Raw genomic sequence first — 15177 nt, forward strand, 5'->3', positions numbered from 1 at the left:
ACGGCGCCCTTGTCCCCCTCTGCTCGCCTCCCTCCAACCAAGCAACCAACCACCTCAAGCAACGACCCACCATGGCCGACGACGCCCCCACCTCCGGCCTCGTCCTCAAGATCGTCAACGTCATCTCCTACCTCCTCTTCCTCGGCTCCAACGTCTACACCGTCGCCGCCCCCTCCGACATCTACTACACCGGGAAGGAGACGTATTTGACGCCCGCGCCCTGGGCCTTCCTCATCTGGTCCCTCATCCACCTCCTCCTCCTCGGCACCGTTGTCTACCAGTTCTTCCCCGCCGGCAAGCGCGTCATCGTCGACGGCATCTCCTGGCGCCTCCCCCTCCTCGCCGTTCTCAACGCGATCTACGTCCACCTGTGGGCGAGCAGGCACTATATCGTCGCGTTTGTCTTTGCGCTGTTTGTGAGCTCGACGGTGACGGTAGGCCTTTCTCCTTGGAGATGGAGGTGTAGCAACGGCTAATGCATTCGCCCCCAGCACATTTACTACATCGTCAAGAAGCATCACTCGCCGCAGGCCACTGCCGACGAGCTCTTTGTGCACCTCCCCTTCTCGCTTTACCATGGCTGGACCACGCTCCTGGTCGTCCTCTCCCTCTTCGAGGCCTTCGGCACCAACGCCCTCGAGCACAAGGCCGGCATCTGGACCAAGGTCTTCGTGTTCCTCGCCCTGTAAGTCTCCCAAACAACTGTTCCCTCCATTCCTATCCCTTTCATACCTTCCTCCCTGCCCTTCCGCCTTTCGGTATACCTCCAACCCACTCTTACACCCTCCCCAGCTTCTTCCTCGAGGCCACCGCCGCCACCTACGCCTTCTCCTCCCCCGAGGGCGACCTCCCCGCCGCGCTCGCCATCACCTGGTCCCTCTTCGCCATCTTTGCGCACCAGCGGAGCAGCGCGTTCGTGCACTGGAGCGCGTTGGCGTTCGCGATTCTGAGCGCTGTTTGGGTGAGTGGGCGGTTCCCTTCTTTAGTCCCCCAGCACTCCGGGGTGCAGACTGGAGATGCACGAACGTCCGACCTGCGGGGGCATGAACGTTCGACCTGAGGGGGCACGAATGCGCTCGCTGCCTTCTTCGCGTCATCCCGCACTGCGTAACGCGCAGTGCAAGGATTGTTCGAGAACCTCCCCCGTCTGCGCGGCGAAGACGTAGCCTCCCATATTGTGTTGCGTTACGCGCAGCGGGCCTGGCGCGTGATGTTCTAGGACGGTGCCTCGCATTGCCTTGCGTAGCGCGAGGCCTGCGGACCGCGGAGCACGTCGCGCCATCGGCCGCGCAATGGCTCGCGTGACGCGCGACCTCTGCGTAGATGACGCGAACGGGCCGTCGCACCATCCCCTCGCATCCTTCGTCGTCTATTGTGGTCTCTTGTCCCCCAACGTGTCCCCTTGATCTGTCAACTAACGTCCCCGCCAGGTCCTCAAGGGCGCAGTCGGCCTCTTCAGGCGCAACGGTGGTGGTGTTCGTCTCGAGGATGACCTCGAGCGCGCACCCCTCGTTGGTGGCAACTAAGCTACTCACAGTCTCACAGTTGCCGACAGTTGTATGGAATGTGTACGGAAGGAAGCGAACGATACACGAACGAACTCAACGATCTCACCGAACGTATCTCACGGACCCCTTAGCATCTTTGGTGTCTACAAGGTCTCGTACTCATGTATGATTAGTCTCTTTTCTTGCTCTTGATACTCTTGTATGCTCTCCCTCAGTGCTTGTCGCTGTGTCAATGCAGTGTCACTTGATCGTACTTCCGTGGGATTGTGGTCTGATGGCTTCGTTCGAGTCCCAGTTGGGCGCACACGTCGGGTAAAGGCGGAGTTCCCTGCGAGCTTACGGGTCAGCCTCGCAACTCTGCATGAGGCGAGGTAGAGGGTTGGATGGGTAACTTCCTGGCTTCTTTCGGAAGGCATGCACTCATTCCTGTTGAGCAGGAGCAGGAATTTTAATCGACCCGTATTGCGCGACCCTCGGAGAGGAGAACTCCGCCGTTTGATTAGCTCTGAAGGTGGATACAACGCCCGTCAGCTGCTCGGAGATGCTGCCAAATGACTGCTCGTGCTACCCACCTAGTCGACGGTGCAGGCAAGTAGGTACGCCGCTGTCGGTGCTAGCACGTAGACGTGCCGCCCTAAGATACGTACGCTAAGTCACCAGGAGTCTTTGCACGTCCTTGCTGCCATTCGTAACCGCCTTCGCTGCTATGGATGCTCCTCTTCCTGGGCTTCGAGATGCGTTCAAAACAGCTGCTCCACACATCTGCGCATCGGATATACTAGCTGTGGATGCTACGCTAGCTTCAAAGCTTGCAGATCGTCGCAGTACATTTCCGGCCATTGTCCGACGCCCGAAGTTGGACGCTCATGTGACATGTTGACCTTTCGGTGCCGAACGGAAGATGCCGGAATTTGCACATCGAGTTCCACAAGTTCCTGTCCTCAACAATCATGGCACTGCGATGCTCTTCGTTCTTCCCGCTTCAGCTCACTATCTTACATGCTCGATCCTTCCGCCTTGCCTACTCGAGCCTACCGCCCTTCCTGATTCAGCTCACCGCCGCGCCCTGCGTAGGGCTCCCCACAAAACATGAGCACGTCCAGCTCTCACTGGTTCGATTCTGACCTACCTCGAGGAGGTACCCCGAGCGCCCTCATATTCGCGAGATCCAGCAGGCTGGGAAGCTGTCGACTTGCGCATGGGGAAGCAAGTGGTGATCAATTGAAGACTGCTGGCTCGACAGCGAGCGACCTCCGGCCTCACTGGGGTTGCCTATGAGGCAAATGCTCAGACGAAAACAGAGATCAAGCTTTCTAAACACCCAATATGCCTTGCCACTGTCCCTTGACTGTCCGGCACCTTGGACAAGGTCTGAAGTGCACGGCATCAAGTCCACGCTATGGATAGCCTTGTGAAACGTCTCCCAGCATACGCTGTCTGGCCATGTCCCTGCACCGTGCGCAGAAGCAATTCTATCTGTCCGCAGCGCTTCCAAAGAGGCGGCACCAGCAACGCGACTGCAGAATGCAGCATTGAAGGGACTATGGACTATAGCATCAGGGCCCAATGCCTCGCTCAGCTGTAATGTTTCCCCGGCATATAGGATTACTCTTAATGGCGCTACAACGTCTTGACTCCAAACGCGGATCTCGCGAATCTCGTTCGAAAAGCTTCTCCGGAGTTTCGAGTACCTGCAGGGGCGCCTCGGCACGCGCTTTGCGTGCATGAGTTCAGTGCGCAGGGAGGGCGAAGGATAGTGCACTGCTCATTGCAGCGAAGCAGATGCCGAAGGGTCGTCCGGCCGACTTCTGATGGAGGAAGGGGTCTTCGATATACCTACAACTATATTGGAGAACGATGTGACCATGGGTGCTAATCATCCTATAATGAGGCAGTGACGAGTGTGCGATCTTTGCCTTGAGGGAGTGAAAGGCAGGAATGTTGTCATTTCGAGGACGACATGAGGAAGGTGAAGGAAATGGATGATTTTGTATGTTTCGACGCTATCAAGGGACGGCTACGTTAGATCGTCATTCAAACTGTCATGATATCCGACTTTTCTATCTATGCAGACTTTTCTCCATTTGTCACAAGTATCGCTGAACTTCATCGTAGAACGCATGGCATGTAAAGTCGAGTATTCACAAGATGTCGCTTCCGACCGTGAGTGACAACGCCACTTTAGAAGAGTGACCGTCACCTTAATCCACGTGAGAGAGTTACGGGCACGTGATCTTCCAACCTGATTCCCGACCACCATCATGCCTTTCCAGCAGCCGCTGGCCACATTCGTCGAAGTACACCTGGTGGAACGCTGGGAAGACTGGGAACGCATTTTCCTTGAGGTAGCAACTGGCCTCTCGGATTTGCGACGCCCAATGTACGATATATTAGCCAAAATATCTTCCGTCGTGAGTGCGCCACTTCACTGCTCGCGCTCACCATGTATCTCAACTCCAATAGACATCGGAGGATGAGTTGGCTGCATGCACGCTTACAGTGAGCGAGACTACTCAACGACTGCATGCGTTGTCGACTGCAGAGGGTTGCCTTCCGCAACTTGGTCGGGATCCGCGCACTTCGATTGTTGGACCATTCGTAACGGAGATATTGCAACAAGTGATCCCAGGTTCCCAATCCCAGTCAGTAATAGTATGAATCCCTCTGACTCTCGTATGCTGACTGATGCCAGCTTTGAACCTTTGTATGCACGAGCCGTGTATCCGTGTCAAGCGAATAGCTCGGCTGTTGCCTGGTCCTTTCCTCACAACGGTCGAGCGACATCAGTTTTGACCTTGCCCATTCCGTTAGCGAAGCTCTCGCTTCCTCAAACCCCCCACTATGCCTTTGACGCCTTGGGCTGCTCTTGCTTTGGCGACGCCAGAAAAGCTGCACGCGCCTGTGGCTCACATCGAGACCCGTCTCGTCAGACCGGTTATGTCGTGCATAGCGACCCACCTACGTCCACCGCCGCGTCGCTTTTGCCTGGGGAAGATCGCCACCCTTACGTCAATGCACACCTGCTATCTCGACAACGTCCGCATGACCGAATCCCGTTTGCCCTTCTTTGTGTTGCGGAAGAAGAGGAGATGTACAGTCTCATGTGCAGCGCTCTTATGCAACGTCGTGTCTTTGGGGTTGACACTCCTCTGTTTGGGTTTGCATTCTCTTCGCGAGAGTCCACTCTGCAGCTCGTCATTGGTTGGTTGGAAGCTGGGTGCACTCGTACATGTGTACGTCACATTCTTCTTTTCCTGCCAGACATCATAACGAATGTACGTAGGTTCAAGTACATGTTGCACATGCACGCCCGTCGCAAACCAGCAACTGCCTGCCTCTGGGAATTTTCGACCTGTCCGATCACGGCTCGGCATGGTCTCTGGTGCTTTTCTTGATCTCTTCCAAGCACCTTATCTCTGGCTGTGCGAAGGTTGCGCGTGAACATATGGCTCATACCCGGCGCTTCTTGCTTTCGCCTGACAACGTGACATGGAGGATCGATCTTACACGGGAAGCCGAAGGTATCGCAACAGAAGGGCTGGACTACGACCAACGTGTGAGGCACTGGTTGGACGGTTGCATGTGAGTCTTTCCCAGGTATATACGTTCCACTGATATATAAGACATCATCGTACAAAGATCGATGCGTTCGCGTTCACTCACCCCGCCCATGGCATCTCCGCCCATTATCTCCGAATCTGAGTTCGTGGTCGTCTGTATGGACCTTTGCTGTCGCTCATGGTTTTGTAGGGCCGAGAACGCGCGCCCGACTGTCTCGGAGAGGGGGTGAGTAGCGGTTTACCCGGTCGACGAGCTGCTGGCTGAATTTTTTACTCAGAAGTCGCGCGACAAGGTATGTCTGTCAGTGCTGCGTTGAATTGGAACTGAGATCCAATAGCTACGCCGGATCTCTCTGGTAGGTGGCCTTGATCGCATTATTTCATCTGAAACTCAGTCCTTCGATCTACAGTACCATTGCAGAGGATCCCAACGATGATTTATGGGTGGAGCCAAAGCTGAAGGCTCAGTACGAAGCATTATTGGCGCAGCAGAACCAGTACGTTTGTGATGCGCTACTAAGTGTACGATGTGTTGATCCACTCATGTCAGGGTCGCGCCCGTTGCAGTGTGAGTCCGAAGTCTGGTCATTCGCGCTTTGGTGATTTTGACGTTGGCCATAGACTGGTTCATAGGCGCAAGGCTAAAAGCGCATCGAGGTTTGCCCGTTCGACCGCAACTCGTGTATCTCGATTCTTATGCAGCCAACAGTGTTGCGAAGGACTGCCGCAAGCAGGGTGTAGACAGACCCACGGAACTGTTCCTTGATCGCGGTGTTGTCTTCGGCGCTTTCCCGCCATTCTGGCGTGGGTTAAACAAGGAGCATCCGATGTGGCGCGTCAAAGATCTGTTACTTCGACGCTTATGCGACGTGGAGGTTTGTCTCTGGTTGCTAATGCTGTCTGTGCACTGACTCTGTCCTTTAGCCCCTTCCTCGCGAATCTTTAAATGAGTCGCATCCGCTTATAACTAAGTTCGATGTTACGCGCATGTGCTTCGAGCGGTCCGCACCACAAGGCGGTGACTACGTTATTCTAAGGGTGAGCGCCGTGTAGAATTGTCAACGGTGTGCTGACTACTCAACAGCCTGCTTACGTGCCTCAGTGGTATGCGTACCATTAGGAGAAGGCACTGGAACAGGTCGTCCGTATAGCCCACAAGCTCTATCGTCTTTCTCCGTTGGATGACGGCCCTTCGCCATCGGTCACGAGAAAACTTGTTATTCGTGGTCTTCCCCACCTGCTTCATGTGTCGGAGCTGGTATCTCTCGGCTTCCATTTCATCGAAGATCCCATCGAGATGGAAAATCGACATTCTTGGGACGCTGTGATCGACATATACCTCAACAGACGTCTCAGCGAGTGTCCTGACGCCTTGGCCGACGGCACCCGGTATCACGTACATAATCGGTGAGGTTCACCACGAGCATACTCATCGGGCAACATGACTGACCTCCTGCTAGACTCGAGCGGCGCATCAACTTGCCGAGGAACATCCTCTTCGAGCTCATGAAACAGTCCAAAGCATCGTCGGTGGCACCCAATGTCGCTAGACCCAGCACTGACCTGCAAGCGACTGTGGTCGAGGACTACTACACCGGTCAACCAGTTGATCCTACCGAGCCCGTCGAGGACGATCTCTCCGAAACCCCGTACGAAGCCTTGTCAAGACTGAGCACCTCCGATCCCAGCTTGGTTGCGGGGAGAGGCTGGACACCGTCATCCGATGCACGTATCACTGGGCAAGGGTCCGATCAGCAACTTCTCGACGAGCTTGTGAGGGCCGCATCCGAAGCCCTGAAGCAAGATGCAAAAGTTGTCCAGACGACGCTCGAAAAGGAGAAACACTGGCGCGAGGCTCGCGCCCTCGCGTACCGTGAGCCGTTCCTACAAGACCGGGACAAAGCTGAAGGTCTTATCGAGGCTCGTGCGCTCTGCGACTTCGTCTACGGTGTCTGCGATGGCTTGGTTTTTGCGGAGGTGCCAGATGTATTCGATGACCGCGATCAGAAGCTCGCCAAAGCACTCCAGGATTTCGCCATTATCGGCGCTCCTGTGGAGAAGGGTTCTCGGGCCAAGGAACAGGATGAGATACAGACTGAGCCCTCGCCTGATGAGCCCTTGCCACCTTCAGCTCCCGATATCGTGCGCAAAATCCGGAAGTTCGCGGCAGATCTGCGACAGAAGTCAGCCATTGATATGGGTATGACACGTTCTTCATCTTGCCTTGACGTATCCTGATATACTTTTTCTAGATGAACTCGTATCAAGGGAAGGGCGCAAATCCCGTGCCAAGGACGTTCCCGCCGCTGCGCAGGGCCCCTGTCCACCGGTCGACGTGTCGCATACGACTGCAGAAGCGGGCACGCATTCCGGGTCAGCGCCCTCTAATCTGCCTATCGCGAGCGTCATACCTCCCCCTCGGGCACAAGAGTCAAGCGCGGCCGGGACCAAAGCGACGTCGAAGAAGGCAGGAGCGACGAAGAAGGCGACGACGAAAAGAAAGTCAACGCAGGCAGCGAAGGAAACGACAACGAAACAGCCAACGACGACATCGAAGCCTACGACGGGGACACCACCCAAGGATTATGGGAAAATGAATTGGCGATGTGAGTTCGCTATCTCATGGTAGATGAGACTGCCTGCTTATGCGCGTCGACAGCCGTATGCCTTCCTATCCTTTTCCGAGAGTACAAACGAGGCTTTGTTGGCCCGCTCCAAGGCATGAATCAAGCTCGTACCTACATCTTGTCGGCAACGGATTACTACGCTGCCATCGACATGTACGGCATCGTCGTCTTCGCCGTTGCGACTGTTGGCTCCAAGGGTCGCTTGCTATGCGGCTGGGCGGAGCCGAGCACCGAAGCGCAACAAAGTGCGAGTGTGAGTGAAGCCATTACACTTGTTGAAGTCAGCGCTCATTGGAGTATAGGGAATCGATGTTACTCACCATATCATTGACACCAACTGCCCTGAATGGGACTTGAGTAATAGCTCAGACGCTATCGACTTCGCTATCTTCCTTTCGCTCCTTCGCACGCACCACATCCCTCACGTCGTCGAGGAATTCCAGAAAAAGCGGGCCGACTTCGTCGCCCAGTGGCGCGACGATGCCACTCGTGATCACTTCAACTGGTCGATGCTACATCAGCAGAAGTTCTCACCCGCCTACAAGGATGCCAAGGATCGGAAGGCAGCCCAGGATAAGGAATATCGGGCCCTTCAGCAGCAAATAAAAGCCCTCCTCGATAAAAATGCCAAAAAGAAGAAAGCGCGCGATAATGAAGCCGATGCACAGGGGGATGAGCAGGAGGAACAGGAGGATGGCGGCGAGGATGAGGGGGCCAAGGGGGATGGGGATGGGGGTGCGGATGATGACGAGCGCGAGGAACAGGCGGACGAGGAGGACGAGGAGGACGAGGAGGACGAGGAAATGGCGGACGCGCAGGACGAGGAAATGGAGGACGCGCAGGACGAGGAAATGGAGGACGAGGAGGACGAGGACACGAAGGCGTTGAAGGCCGCCAGGAAGGCCAGGTACGCCGAGCAGAAGGCCGCGACGGCTGCCAGGCTAGCAGACTACGCTGCCAAGAAGGCCGATGCGCAGAGAGTCAGAGAGGCGGAAATGAAGAGATTGGCGGATGACAGGGCTGAGCGGTTAAGCAATCGTTCTAATCAGTCGGCCGGTCGATAGCTCTTCAGTATGCTTGTTTAGAAGCGAATTCGCACATGCCAATGTATCGTCTACATGTTCTATTCAGAGTGCGTGTCGTTTCGATCAGTAACACAGTCTGCGTCTCAACACGCTATCAAATAATACGCAGCGACGGAAACGTAGACTTCACCTGCATGGGAGTTCGGTCCCCGTGAAGTCGTGTGCTCCTGCCTCTCTGTATAGATTGAGAGGATCCCATCAATGAGATCAAGATGTACAGGAAATAAGTGTATGATATAGGTGTTATAACAAGACTAGGATACGATATGTAACTTAACAAGTGCAGACCTCGTCATCTGCAATTCATCGTCATTCGTCTCGTGCTTTCAGGCGTCAAGTTCTGTCGGCATACAGTCTCAGCATCCTGAACATGTCTCACGGCGCGGGCAGCGAGACCCGGCGAACATCTGGCATATCACTTACGCGATCTGCGCTTGCGGGACAATCGCAGGAGGGAAGCCTGAGGAAGGCCGGAAGTCAGCATCATCCGCCACTACATTGAGGATGCAAACGCACCTCCCCGACCCCGTCCGCGCTCGTAGTGCCCACCACCGCGCTCGTTGCGGTCGTACCCCCCACGCCCACGCCCACGAAATTCGCCGCTCTCGCCACGACCGCGGAAGCCGCCGCGCCCACCACGACCACCGCGGAAGTCGCTGCGCTCTCCCCTGAATCCTCCACGGTGGTCGCCCCTGAACCCACCCCGCCCACGAAAGCTACCGTATTCGCCGCCGTGCTCGCCGCGGAAGCCGCCACGACCGCGTCCGCCGCGACCGCTCCTGGCCTGCTGGAAGCCGTCGTCCTCCTCGGTGGGTGGTTTCGGCGCGCCGTTGACAGTGGTATCTGCGCGTGCCTCTACAGGCGCCGCGGCGGCTTCTGCTGGAGTACCAGCGCCCGTATAGGCCGGCGTGCCGTTACCCGTGCCGCCCGCGGTAGCTGGCGTTGCTGAGCCAGAGGTGCCGAACGTCGAGTGCAACTCGTTGATAGACGGAAGGCCGCCTTCGTCCTCCTCAGCAGCCCAATCCATCGTCGGCGTGGGTGCCTACGTACGATACTCAGCCTACACATCTCTCGGTCTGCTAGTTGGAACTCACCTCCTTGACCTCCTCCTGCCCATTCACTGCAGGCGCATCGGTCTCGGATGGTACAGCCTCTGCGTGATCGACCCAATGTGCGTCCTTCTCGAAAGAGTCGGACGGCTGCTCGAGCTCGCTCTCTTGCATGAAGTGGAAGCTGCCCGTGGTCGGGATAGGGGCGGCCGAGGTCACCGCTGGCTCTGGCGCGGCCTCAGGTTCGACCGCCAGGTCTTCTGCCTCCGGGCCCGTTGGCTGGAGTTCTGGTGCAGGTGCGGGCGCGAAAGCCTGCTTTGTGATCTCGAAGAGGCGAGTGTCTGGGACGAAAGGCTGAGAAGATCCAGCGCGTATGAGAGACGTAACACGTACATGGCACACCCTCATACTGGCCTTCGCCACGTACGATGGCGTTCAGGACAGTCTGCTTCTGCTCGCCATCCTGACCAGTGAGGATGTCGGCAACAGCGAAGACAGCAGAGCCTTCAGCCTGGTCGAGCTGTACAGAGAGATTCTCGAAGGCGCCCTGAGGCAGAAGGGAGCGCATGCGAAGGAACGACAAGACCTCGGAGACGTTCTCGATGATCGCGGCCTAAAAAGCTTGTTAGTCTGTGGCGTTGTACGGAAGGTGCAAACGTACTTCCGCAGCGGCAACAGCGGCAGTCTTGCGCTCCTGCTCAGCTTTCTCAGCTGCCCTCTTCTGCTCAGCAAGCTCGTGTGCGAGCTCCGCTTCGTGAACCTGTGATATGTGGCATTAGAGCGCGTTCCACACATGCATGGGATTCAAAGCTCACCTCTACAGCCTTCTTCACTTCGCCGAGCTCCTTCTGCACGGCCTCCAAGGCGGGCAAAGATGCGAGCGATCGTTTCTGGTCCTCGTTCAGCTTCGACTGCTCGATCTCCTTGTAGGTCTGTATACGAGTCTGTACACCGAAGACGTCAATGAACATAAGGACTCGGCATGCAAAACACGCGTCACGCACCAGTTTCTTTGTCGTCGCCTTCAGGCGCTTGTCAATGATCTTGATGATGGGGCTGAGCTTGAAAGAGTCCTCTGCAAGCGCCTCATCGGCGGATGGCTGGGCGACGAGGGCCGGGGCGACTACACCCTCCTTCACCTCCGCTGGCGCGGGGGCTTTCTCCACGAGCGCCGCGGCGGTCGTGTCCGGGATGGCCTGCTGGGCAGGCGGCTCGTCCTTCTTCTTCTCCGCGGCAGCCTTGCGCTTTTTCTTTTGGGACTTGGAGAGCTGCATGGGCGGAGGCGCGCCCGGGACAATGCGCGGCTGCGTGGCGGCAGAGATGTCGGACATTTTGGGACTTGAGGTTGGTGGGGAACGGGCGAGGCGGTCAGTAGAGTCGCGAGAGCAAGGACGCGTGGGTTGGACTGGATCAAGAGAGTTCGTTCGTTTGGTTGACGCGTCCAAAATGAAAGTGACGTCGTTTGGGGCGGAAGACAAGCACGTCCAAATATGGACACCAGTTTATTGCTTTGATATCCCCGCCCGGCGTCGATCCCTTTGTTCTTGACCACCCTGCTTTCAGTGTACGTCTATCACTTACGAACTCTCGCCGTGCAGCTGGTGATAGGAATTGTGTTGCCCGACCTCTCTTTGCGCCCTCGCCTATCATGATTTCCACCGAAGAACTCAGCACGAACCGACACTCCTCTGTACCAGGCATCTCCGAATCAGCATCCTCGTTGGACAAATCGCGCTCCGCTCTGCAGCAAATCTCACGACATCCAAAGCTCAGCTTTTCCGATGGGAACCTCGCTATTGTTTGCGGCAAACAGTACTTTCTCGTGCATCAAGGCCTACTGTCCCGGCATTCTCCTTTGCTCGCTACTGCGACCGAATCTCTCGACCCTGCGACAACACCTATGATCGAAGGGCGCCCGGTGCTGGACCTCGCCGAGGACGCTGACGACATGTACTTCTTTCTGACTGCCCTGTACGACGGAATGTAAGGCTGTATCTGGCTTCGTCTGCTTGCTGCCTGACACTGATGAACGCCTCCTGCGCTCGCTTAGAGGCGGACTGACTGTGCGCCCGGACACTTTCGAATGCGTCTCTGCTTTGCTACGCTTGTCCAAGAAATACGAAGTCCAACACGTCCACGATGGTCTCTATCCTGGCTTGACGACAATGTGGCCGCGAACGCTTGAGGGCTGGGAACGGCGCGAGGCAGCCTCAACAAACGCCGAAGGCATCTATGAGCCACGGCTCACCATCCCCCATCCCATGTGCGCGCTACCCCTATGCTCTGTTTCTCGAGTCCTCACACGCAGTCGCGTCCTTCTAGCCCGACCATCAACCTTGCGCGGTCCATCGGAGCCTTAGAGCTGCTTCCTTCTGCCTTCTACGACCTCTGCCGTGCTTCCCCTAGTGACGCTGCCTCTGGCCATGTCTCACTCACGACAGGCAAGAAACACGAACTTGGCAATGAAGACCTGATGGAAGTTCTCAAGGGACGCGAACACGCCTCGCGCTTTCTGTCCACATTCATCGTTCGCTACCTTGAAGGTCGCGCGCCTTCTCCAAATTGTCTCTATGCTCAGCGCCAGGATCCCGTCCTCCGGCGCGCCTGCCAAGCCGCCTTCGAGGCCGTCACCTTCGACATCCTTCGCGACGTCAATGGTGTTGTCGTCCACCGCAGCTCGGATCCGCTATTCGCCATGCTCGATGCAGACCTGATGCAGGCGCGCGCAGACACGCCCGCCTTTCGAACTTGCGAGGCGTGCCACGAGGAGTTTGGCCTCGTCGTGGATGCGGCGAGGGACGAGTTCTGGAGAATCATGCCGAAGTGGTTCGGACTAGATGTGCCGGGGTGGGATTAAGGGTGCTGGCAGGGGTGCCTGCGCAGCATTGCGACTTTTGGGAGCTGTTTGAAGGTCGATGGGACTCAGTATAGCATTGGGTTGTTGTAGGCCCCCGGCAAGCTGCGTATACGCAGCGCAATAGCGAGGGGTCGGACGACGATGGCTCGCACATCTGAATAGCCCTGTACGAACGTGCTATGGGCATGACTTCTTTAAATTGTATTCTTTGCTCTGAGCTTGAAGCCAGCCAAGACTTGCACAACCAGGTTTGGCCGCTTTGTTGTGGGTAATGACAAGGAAGAGAGCTCGGTATCGAGACTCTGCCAACCGGGGTACCTTTTGTATTGGGCCGAAGCTGCCGACTGCGGTCTTCGCTAAAAACGGGTGGCGAGCATGGTGCCGTACACAGCCCGAGCATTGCCATCGTTTCCCTTTATTTATACGTTCCTTCGCTTCTTGGACTCTTTCGACTACCTCGCCTGCCCTGAGGCGCCCACCAACTGCCACAAATCATGTTCTACCCAAAGGTGCGCACAGTGCCCCTCGCGCTCGCGCTCGCGGCGTTTGCGACCTTGCCAGATGCGTACGCGGTCTACGTGTGAGTGACTGAGCTGTGGGGCGTATACATGCGATGCTGACAGAGGGTGTGCTGGCAGCCCACGACAGGATACGACGACGGACAATAGTCAGCAGACGACATCTGACAACGATCACCAGACGACGAGCACGGAGGACAACACCAGTACCAGCGCGGATGACAACACTAGCACGGCCACGGGCACCCGCACGCGCACCACCTCCGCGACGACTACGGGGGGATCCTCCACTCAGACCACCTCCTTGGACTCGAGCACTAGCACGTCCGACTCCGCGAGTTCCACGATCACCAGCAGTTCAACGAGCTCGGACAGCTCCTCGTCCTCCTCCAAACACCACTCCAGCACAAGCTCTAGCACCAGCGCCTCGGCCTCCGCCACCGAGTCCTCCGACTCGTCCTCCGGTTCCGGCGGACTCTCCGTCGGCGCGATCGTGGGGATCGCCATCGCGGGTCGTGCGTGTTTTGCTTCCGGGATGCGGAGAACAATGGGAACTGACGCGCTTTTTCCTATTTCTCACAGTCGTCGTCGGCGGTCTGATCTTCATGATGCTTACAGCCTGGGCGCGGAGGCGGCACAAGGCTGCGAAGCGGCCGGCGACCATGGTTTTCGACCCGAACTTCTTCGCCGGGTCCAAGGCGGGGGAGTCTGTTCCCCTCACCTCGCAGACCACGGAGCAGGGCGAGCTGGCGCGCTATAGCGACAAGGCTGAGACGCCAGGGACTGCTGCTACCGCTTCCACCTCCCACGACCTCTACCCTCCTGCGCCAACTCATGCAACCTACACGAACTCGTCGGCAGCGTATTCCTACTCGGACGCGTCGCTCGGAGGTCCGCCGCTGCAGCATGCAGAGATTGCACCTCTACACGCTCCGACGCCCATAAATCCAGCGATGGCCGCCCCGATAGCGTTCAGTCGTGCATCCACGCCAACCACATCCGGCCGCACGGCGACTCCTCCTGGACAAGTTGGTTCACCACCATTCGCGCCTCGTTTGGATTCGCCTCACTTCGAAGGACTGGGCGTTTTGCCCGCGCTGCAGCCTGGATCTCGCGACAGCTCTGTCGGCCCGCGAAGCTCGCGAGCAGACATGGGCGACATGTTCTTCACGACGCCGCCAATGTCCCCCACCCTCGGTGGCCTGTCCGCGGCGCGGTCTCTCGAACCTGAGCACGCGAGCCGCCAATCCAGGGAGAGCGACGACTTCTCCGCGTCCCACGAGGGCGAGCAAAGTACCTCGTCGCATCTACCGTATCCCGGGGACGCACCAAGCCGCGGACGGCAATGAGGAGCTCTTCAAAAACCTTCCATGTTAATGGACCTCGCATCACAGTATAATATGATCTAATCGTATCTATCGCATTCGCTTTTGTTGTTTTGCCAGTTCACCCACTCACTAATCTACTCAATGCATTTTTTCCTCCCGCACCCGCATCTCGCTCACACTCCTCTACCTCACCTACTTCACCATGACTCTTCAACCCCTCACCTCACCACATTACCAGAATGCCCCTCACTCGCGCGTTCACCCAATGCGCATACACGGACTACCTTCACAGTGCATGGACTTTGGCCACCGTCGTACATGGACCCTTTTCTCTACTAGTTGGTTCTACATACATACCTGGGATCACCGCGGACTCGTAGAGCATATTTGTTACACGCGTATGGAACCGTTGAATTCCAGGTGCTTGACCAGCTTGACTGGCTTCGAACCCAATTTTCCTGCCATTGCTATTGAACAGCTGTCCACGATGTATACATAGTAAAGGTGCGCATCAGACTCGGAGCGGGACCTTGGCAGAACCAACGCTCGATGTATAACAAGCGCTTTCTCGCGCCTCTAGATCTGTTGCTTGTTGATCCGGAAGGGTGTGCCGCGAGCAGCCGCGTTGACGCGGAAGTGACGAGT

At 56.9% G+C, this 15177-nt stretch overlaps 6 protein-coding genes across 6 annotated transcripts; 5 read left to right on the forward strand and 1 right to left on the reverse strand.

Annotated features, from left to right (window-relative positions):
• The first annotated feature begins 2 nt into the window (after positions 1-2).
• On the forward strand, positions 3-1761 carry SCHCODRAFT_02631869 (uncharacterized protein). Its single transcript, XM_003030502.2, has 4 exons — positions 3-434; positions 492-685; positions 793-961; positions 1431-1761. The coding sequence occupies exons 1-4, from the start codon at positions 72-74 to the stop codon at positions 1524-1526; spliced, it is 822 nt and encodes a 273-aa protein (XP_003030548.1). The 5' UTR covers positions 3-71; the 3' UTR covers positions 1527-1761.
• Positions 1762-5093: 3332 nt separating this feature from the next.
• On the forward strand, positions 5094-6243 carry SCHCODRAFT_02345128 (uncharacterized protein). The gene is made up of 9 exons (XM_050342439.1): positions 5094-5210; positions 5259-5294; positions 5347-5361; positions 5407-5424; positions 5479-5565; positions 5619-5636; positions 5690-5725; positions 5778-5943; positions 5993-6243. Exons 1-9 carry the CDS (start codon positions 5152-5154, stop codon positions 6119-6121), a joined length of 564 nt encoding a protein of 187 aa, XP_050199254.1. The 5' UTR covers positions 5094-5151; the 3' UTR covers positions 6122-6243.
• A 1141-nt stretch (positions 6244-7384) lies between these two features.
• On the forward strand, positions 7385-8840 carry SCHCODRAFT_01129078 (uncharacterized protein). The gene is made up of 3 exons (XM_003030501.2): positions 7385-7674; positions 7728-7948; positions 7998-8840. The coding sequence occupies exons 1-3, from the start codon at positions 7662-7664 to the stop codon at positions 8757-8759; spliced, it is 996 nt and encodes a 331-aa protein (XP_003030547.1). The 5' UTR covers positions 7385-7661; the 3' UTR covers positions 8760-8840.
• SCHCODRAFT_02631873 (uncharacterized protein) lies at positions 8777-11272 on the reverse strand. The gene is made up of 7 exons (XM_050345687.1): positions 10834-11272; positions 10645-10773; positions 10491-10589; positions 10223-10442; positions 9875-10170; positions 9297-9822; positions 8777-9240 (listed from the first exon to the last, which is right to left on the reverse strand). Exons 1-7 carry the CDS (start codon positions 11158-11160, stop codon positions 9200-9202), a joined length of 1638 nt encoding a protein of 545 aa, XP_050199255.1. The 5' UTR covers positions 11161-11272; the 3' UTR covers positions 8777-9199.
• Positions 11273-11477: 205 nt separating this feature from the next.
• SCHCODRAFT_02583489 (uncharacterized protein) lies at positions 11478-12901 on the forward strand (the record flags this gene model as incomplete). Its single annotated transcript, XM_003030500.2, has 3 exons — positions 11478-11812; positions 11880-12092; positions 12152-12901. 3 exons carry the CDS (start codon positions 11478-11480, stop codon positions 12684-12686), a joined length of 1083 nt encoding a protein of 360 aa, XP_003030546.1. The 3' UTR covers positions 12687-12901.
• A 19-nt stretch (positions 12902-12920) lies between these two features.
• SCHCODRAFT_02631878 (uncharacterized protein) lies at positions 12921-15032 on the forward strand. The gene is made up of 3 exons (XM_003030499.2): positions 12921-13266; positions 13325-13719; positions 13787-15032. The coding sequence occupies exons 1-3, from the start codon at positions 13181-13183 to the stop codon at positions 14551-14553; spliced, it is 1248 nt and encodes a 415-aa protein (XP_003030545.2). The 5' UTR covers positions 12921-13180; the 3' UTR covers positions 14554-15032.
• The last annotated feature ends 145 nt before the right edge of the window (positions 15033-15177 follow it).

The sequence above is a fragment of the Schizophyllum commune genome (genome assembly GCF_000143185.2).
Source record: "Schizophyllum commune H4-8 unplaced genomic scaffold SCHCOscaffold_8, whole genome shotgun sequence".
Classification (NCBI taxonomy): Eukaryota; Fungi; Basidiomycota; class Agaricomycetes; order Agaricales; family Schizophyllaceae; genus Schizophyllum; species Schizophyllum commune.

Excerpts from the sequence above, each read along its gene's own strand:
- SCHCODRAFT_02631869 (XM_003030502.2), top strand. The coding sequence starts at position 72 with ATGGCCGACGACGCCCCCACCTCCGGCCTCGTCCTCAAGATCGTCAAC. Across the intron at positions 686-792 it reads GTCTTCGTGTTCCTCGCCCT|CTTCTTCCTCGAGGCCACCG; the intron begins GTAAGTCTCCCA and ends CACCCTCCCCAG. Across the intron at positions 962-1,430 it reads CGATTCTGAGCGCTGTTTGG|GTCCTCAAGGGCGCAGTCGG; the intron begins GTGAGTGGGCGG and ends CGTCCCCGCCAG.
- SCHCODRAFT_02345128 (XM_050342439.1), top strand. The coding sequence starts at position 5,152 with ATGCGTTCGCGTTCACTCACCCCGCCCATGGCATCTCCGCCCATTATC. Across the intron at positions 5,726-5,777 it reads AAGGCTAAAAGCGCATCGAG|TGTTGCGAAGGACTGCCGCA; the intron begins GTTTGCCCGTTC and ends TGCAGCCAACAG. Across the intron at positions 5,944-5,992 it reads GACGCTTATGCGACGTGGAG|CCCCTTCCTCGCGAATCTTT; the intron begins GTTTGTCTCTGG and ends TCTGTCCTTTAG.
- SCHCODRAFT_01129078 (XM_003030501.2), top strand. Across the intron at positions 7,949-7,997 it reads AAGCGCAACAAAGTGCGAGT|GGAATCGATGTTACTCACCA; the intron begins GTGAGTGAAGCC and ends ATTGGAGTATAG.
- SCHCODRAFT_02631878 (XM_003030499.2), top strand. The coding sequence starts at position 13,181 with ATGTTCTACCCAAAGGTGCGCACAGTGCCCCTCGCGCTCGCGCTCGCG. Across the intron at positions 13,267-13,324 it reads GATGCGTACGCGGTCTACGT|CCCACGACAGGATACGACGA; the intron begins GTGAGTGACTGA and ends GTGTGCTGGCAG. Across the intron at positions 13,720-13,786 it reads GGGGATCGCCATCGCGGGTC|TCGTCGTCGGCGGTCTGATC; the intron begins GTGCGTGTTTTG and ends TATTTCTCACAG.
- SCHCODRAFT_02631873 (XM_050345687.1), bottom strand. The coding sequence starts at position 11,160 with ATGTCCGACATCTCTGCCGCCACGCAGCCGCGCATTGTCCCGGGCGCG. Across the intron at positions 10,590-10,644 it reads AAGTGAAGAAGGCTGTAGAG|GTTCACGAAGCGGAGCTCGC; the intron begins GTGAGCTTTGAA and ends CACATATCACAG. Across the intron at positions 9,823-9,874 it reads GGCAGGAGGAGGTCAAGGAG|GCACCCACGCCGACGATGGA; the intron begins GTGAGTTCCAAC and ends TATCGTACGTAG.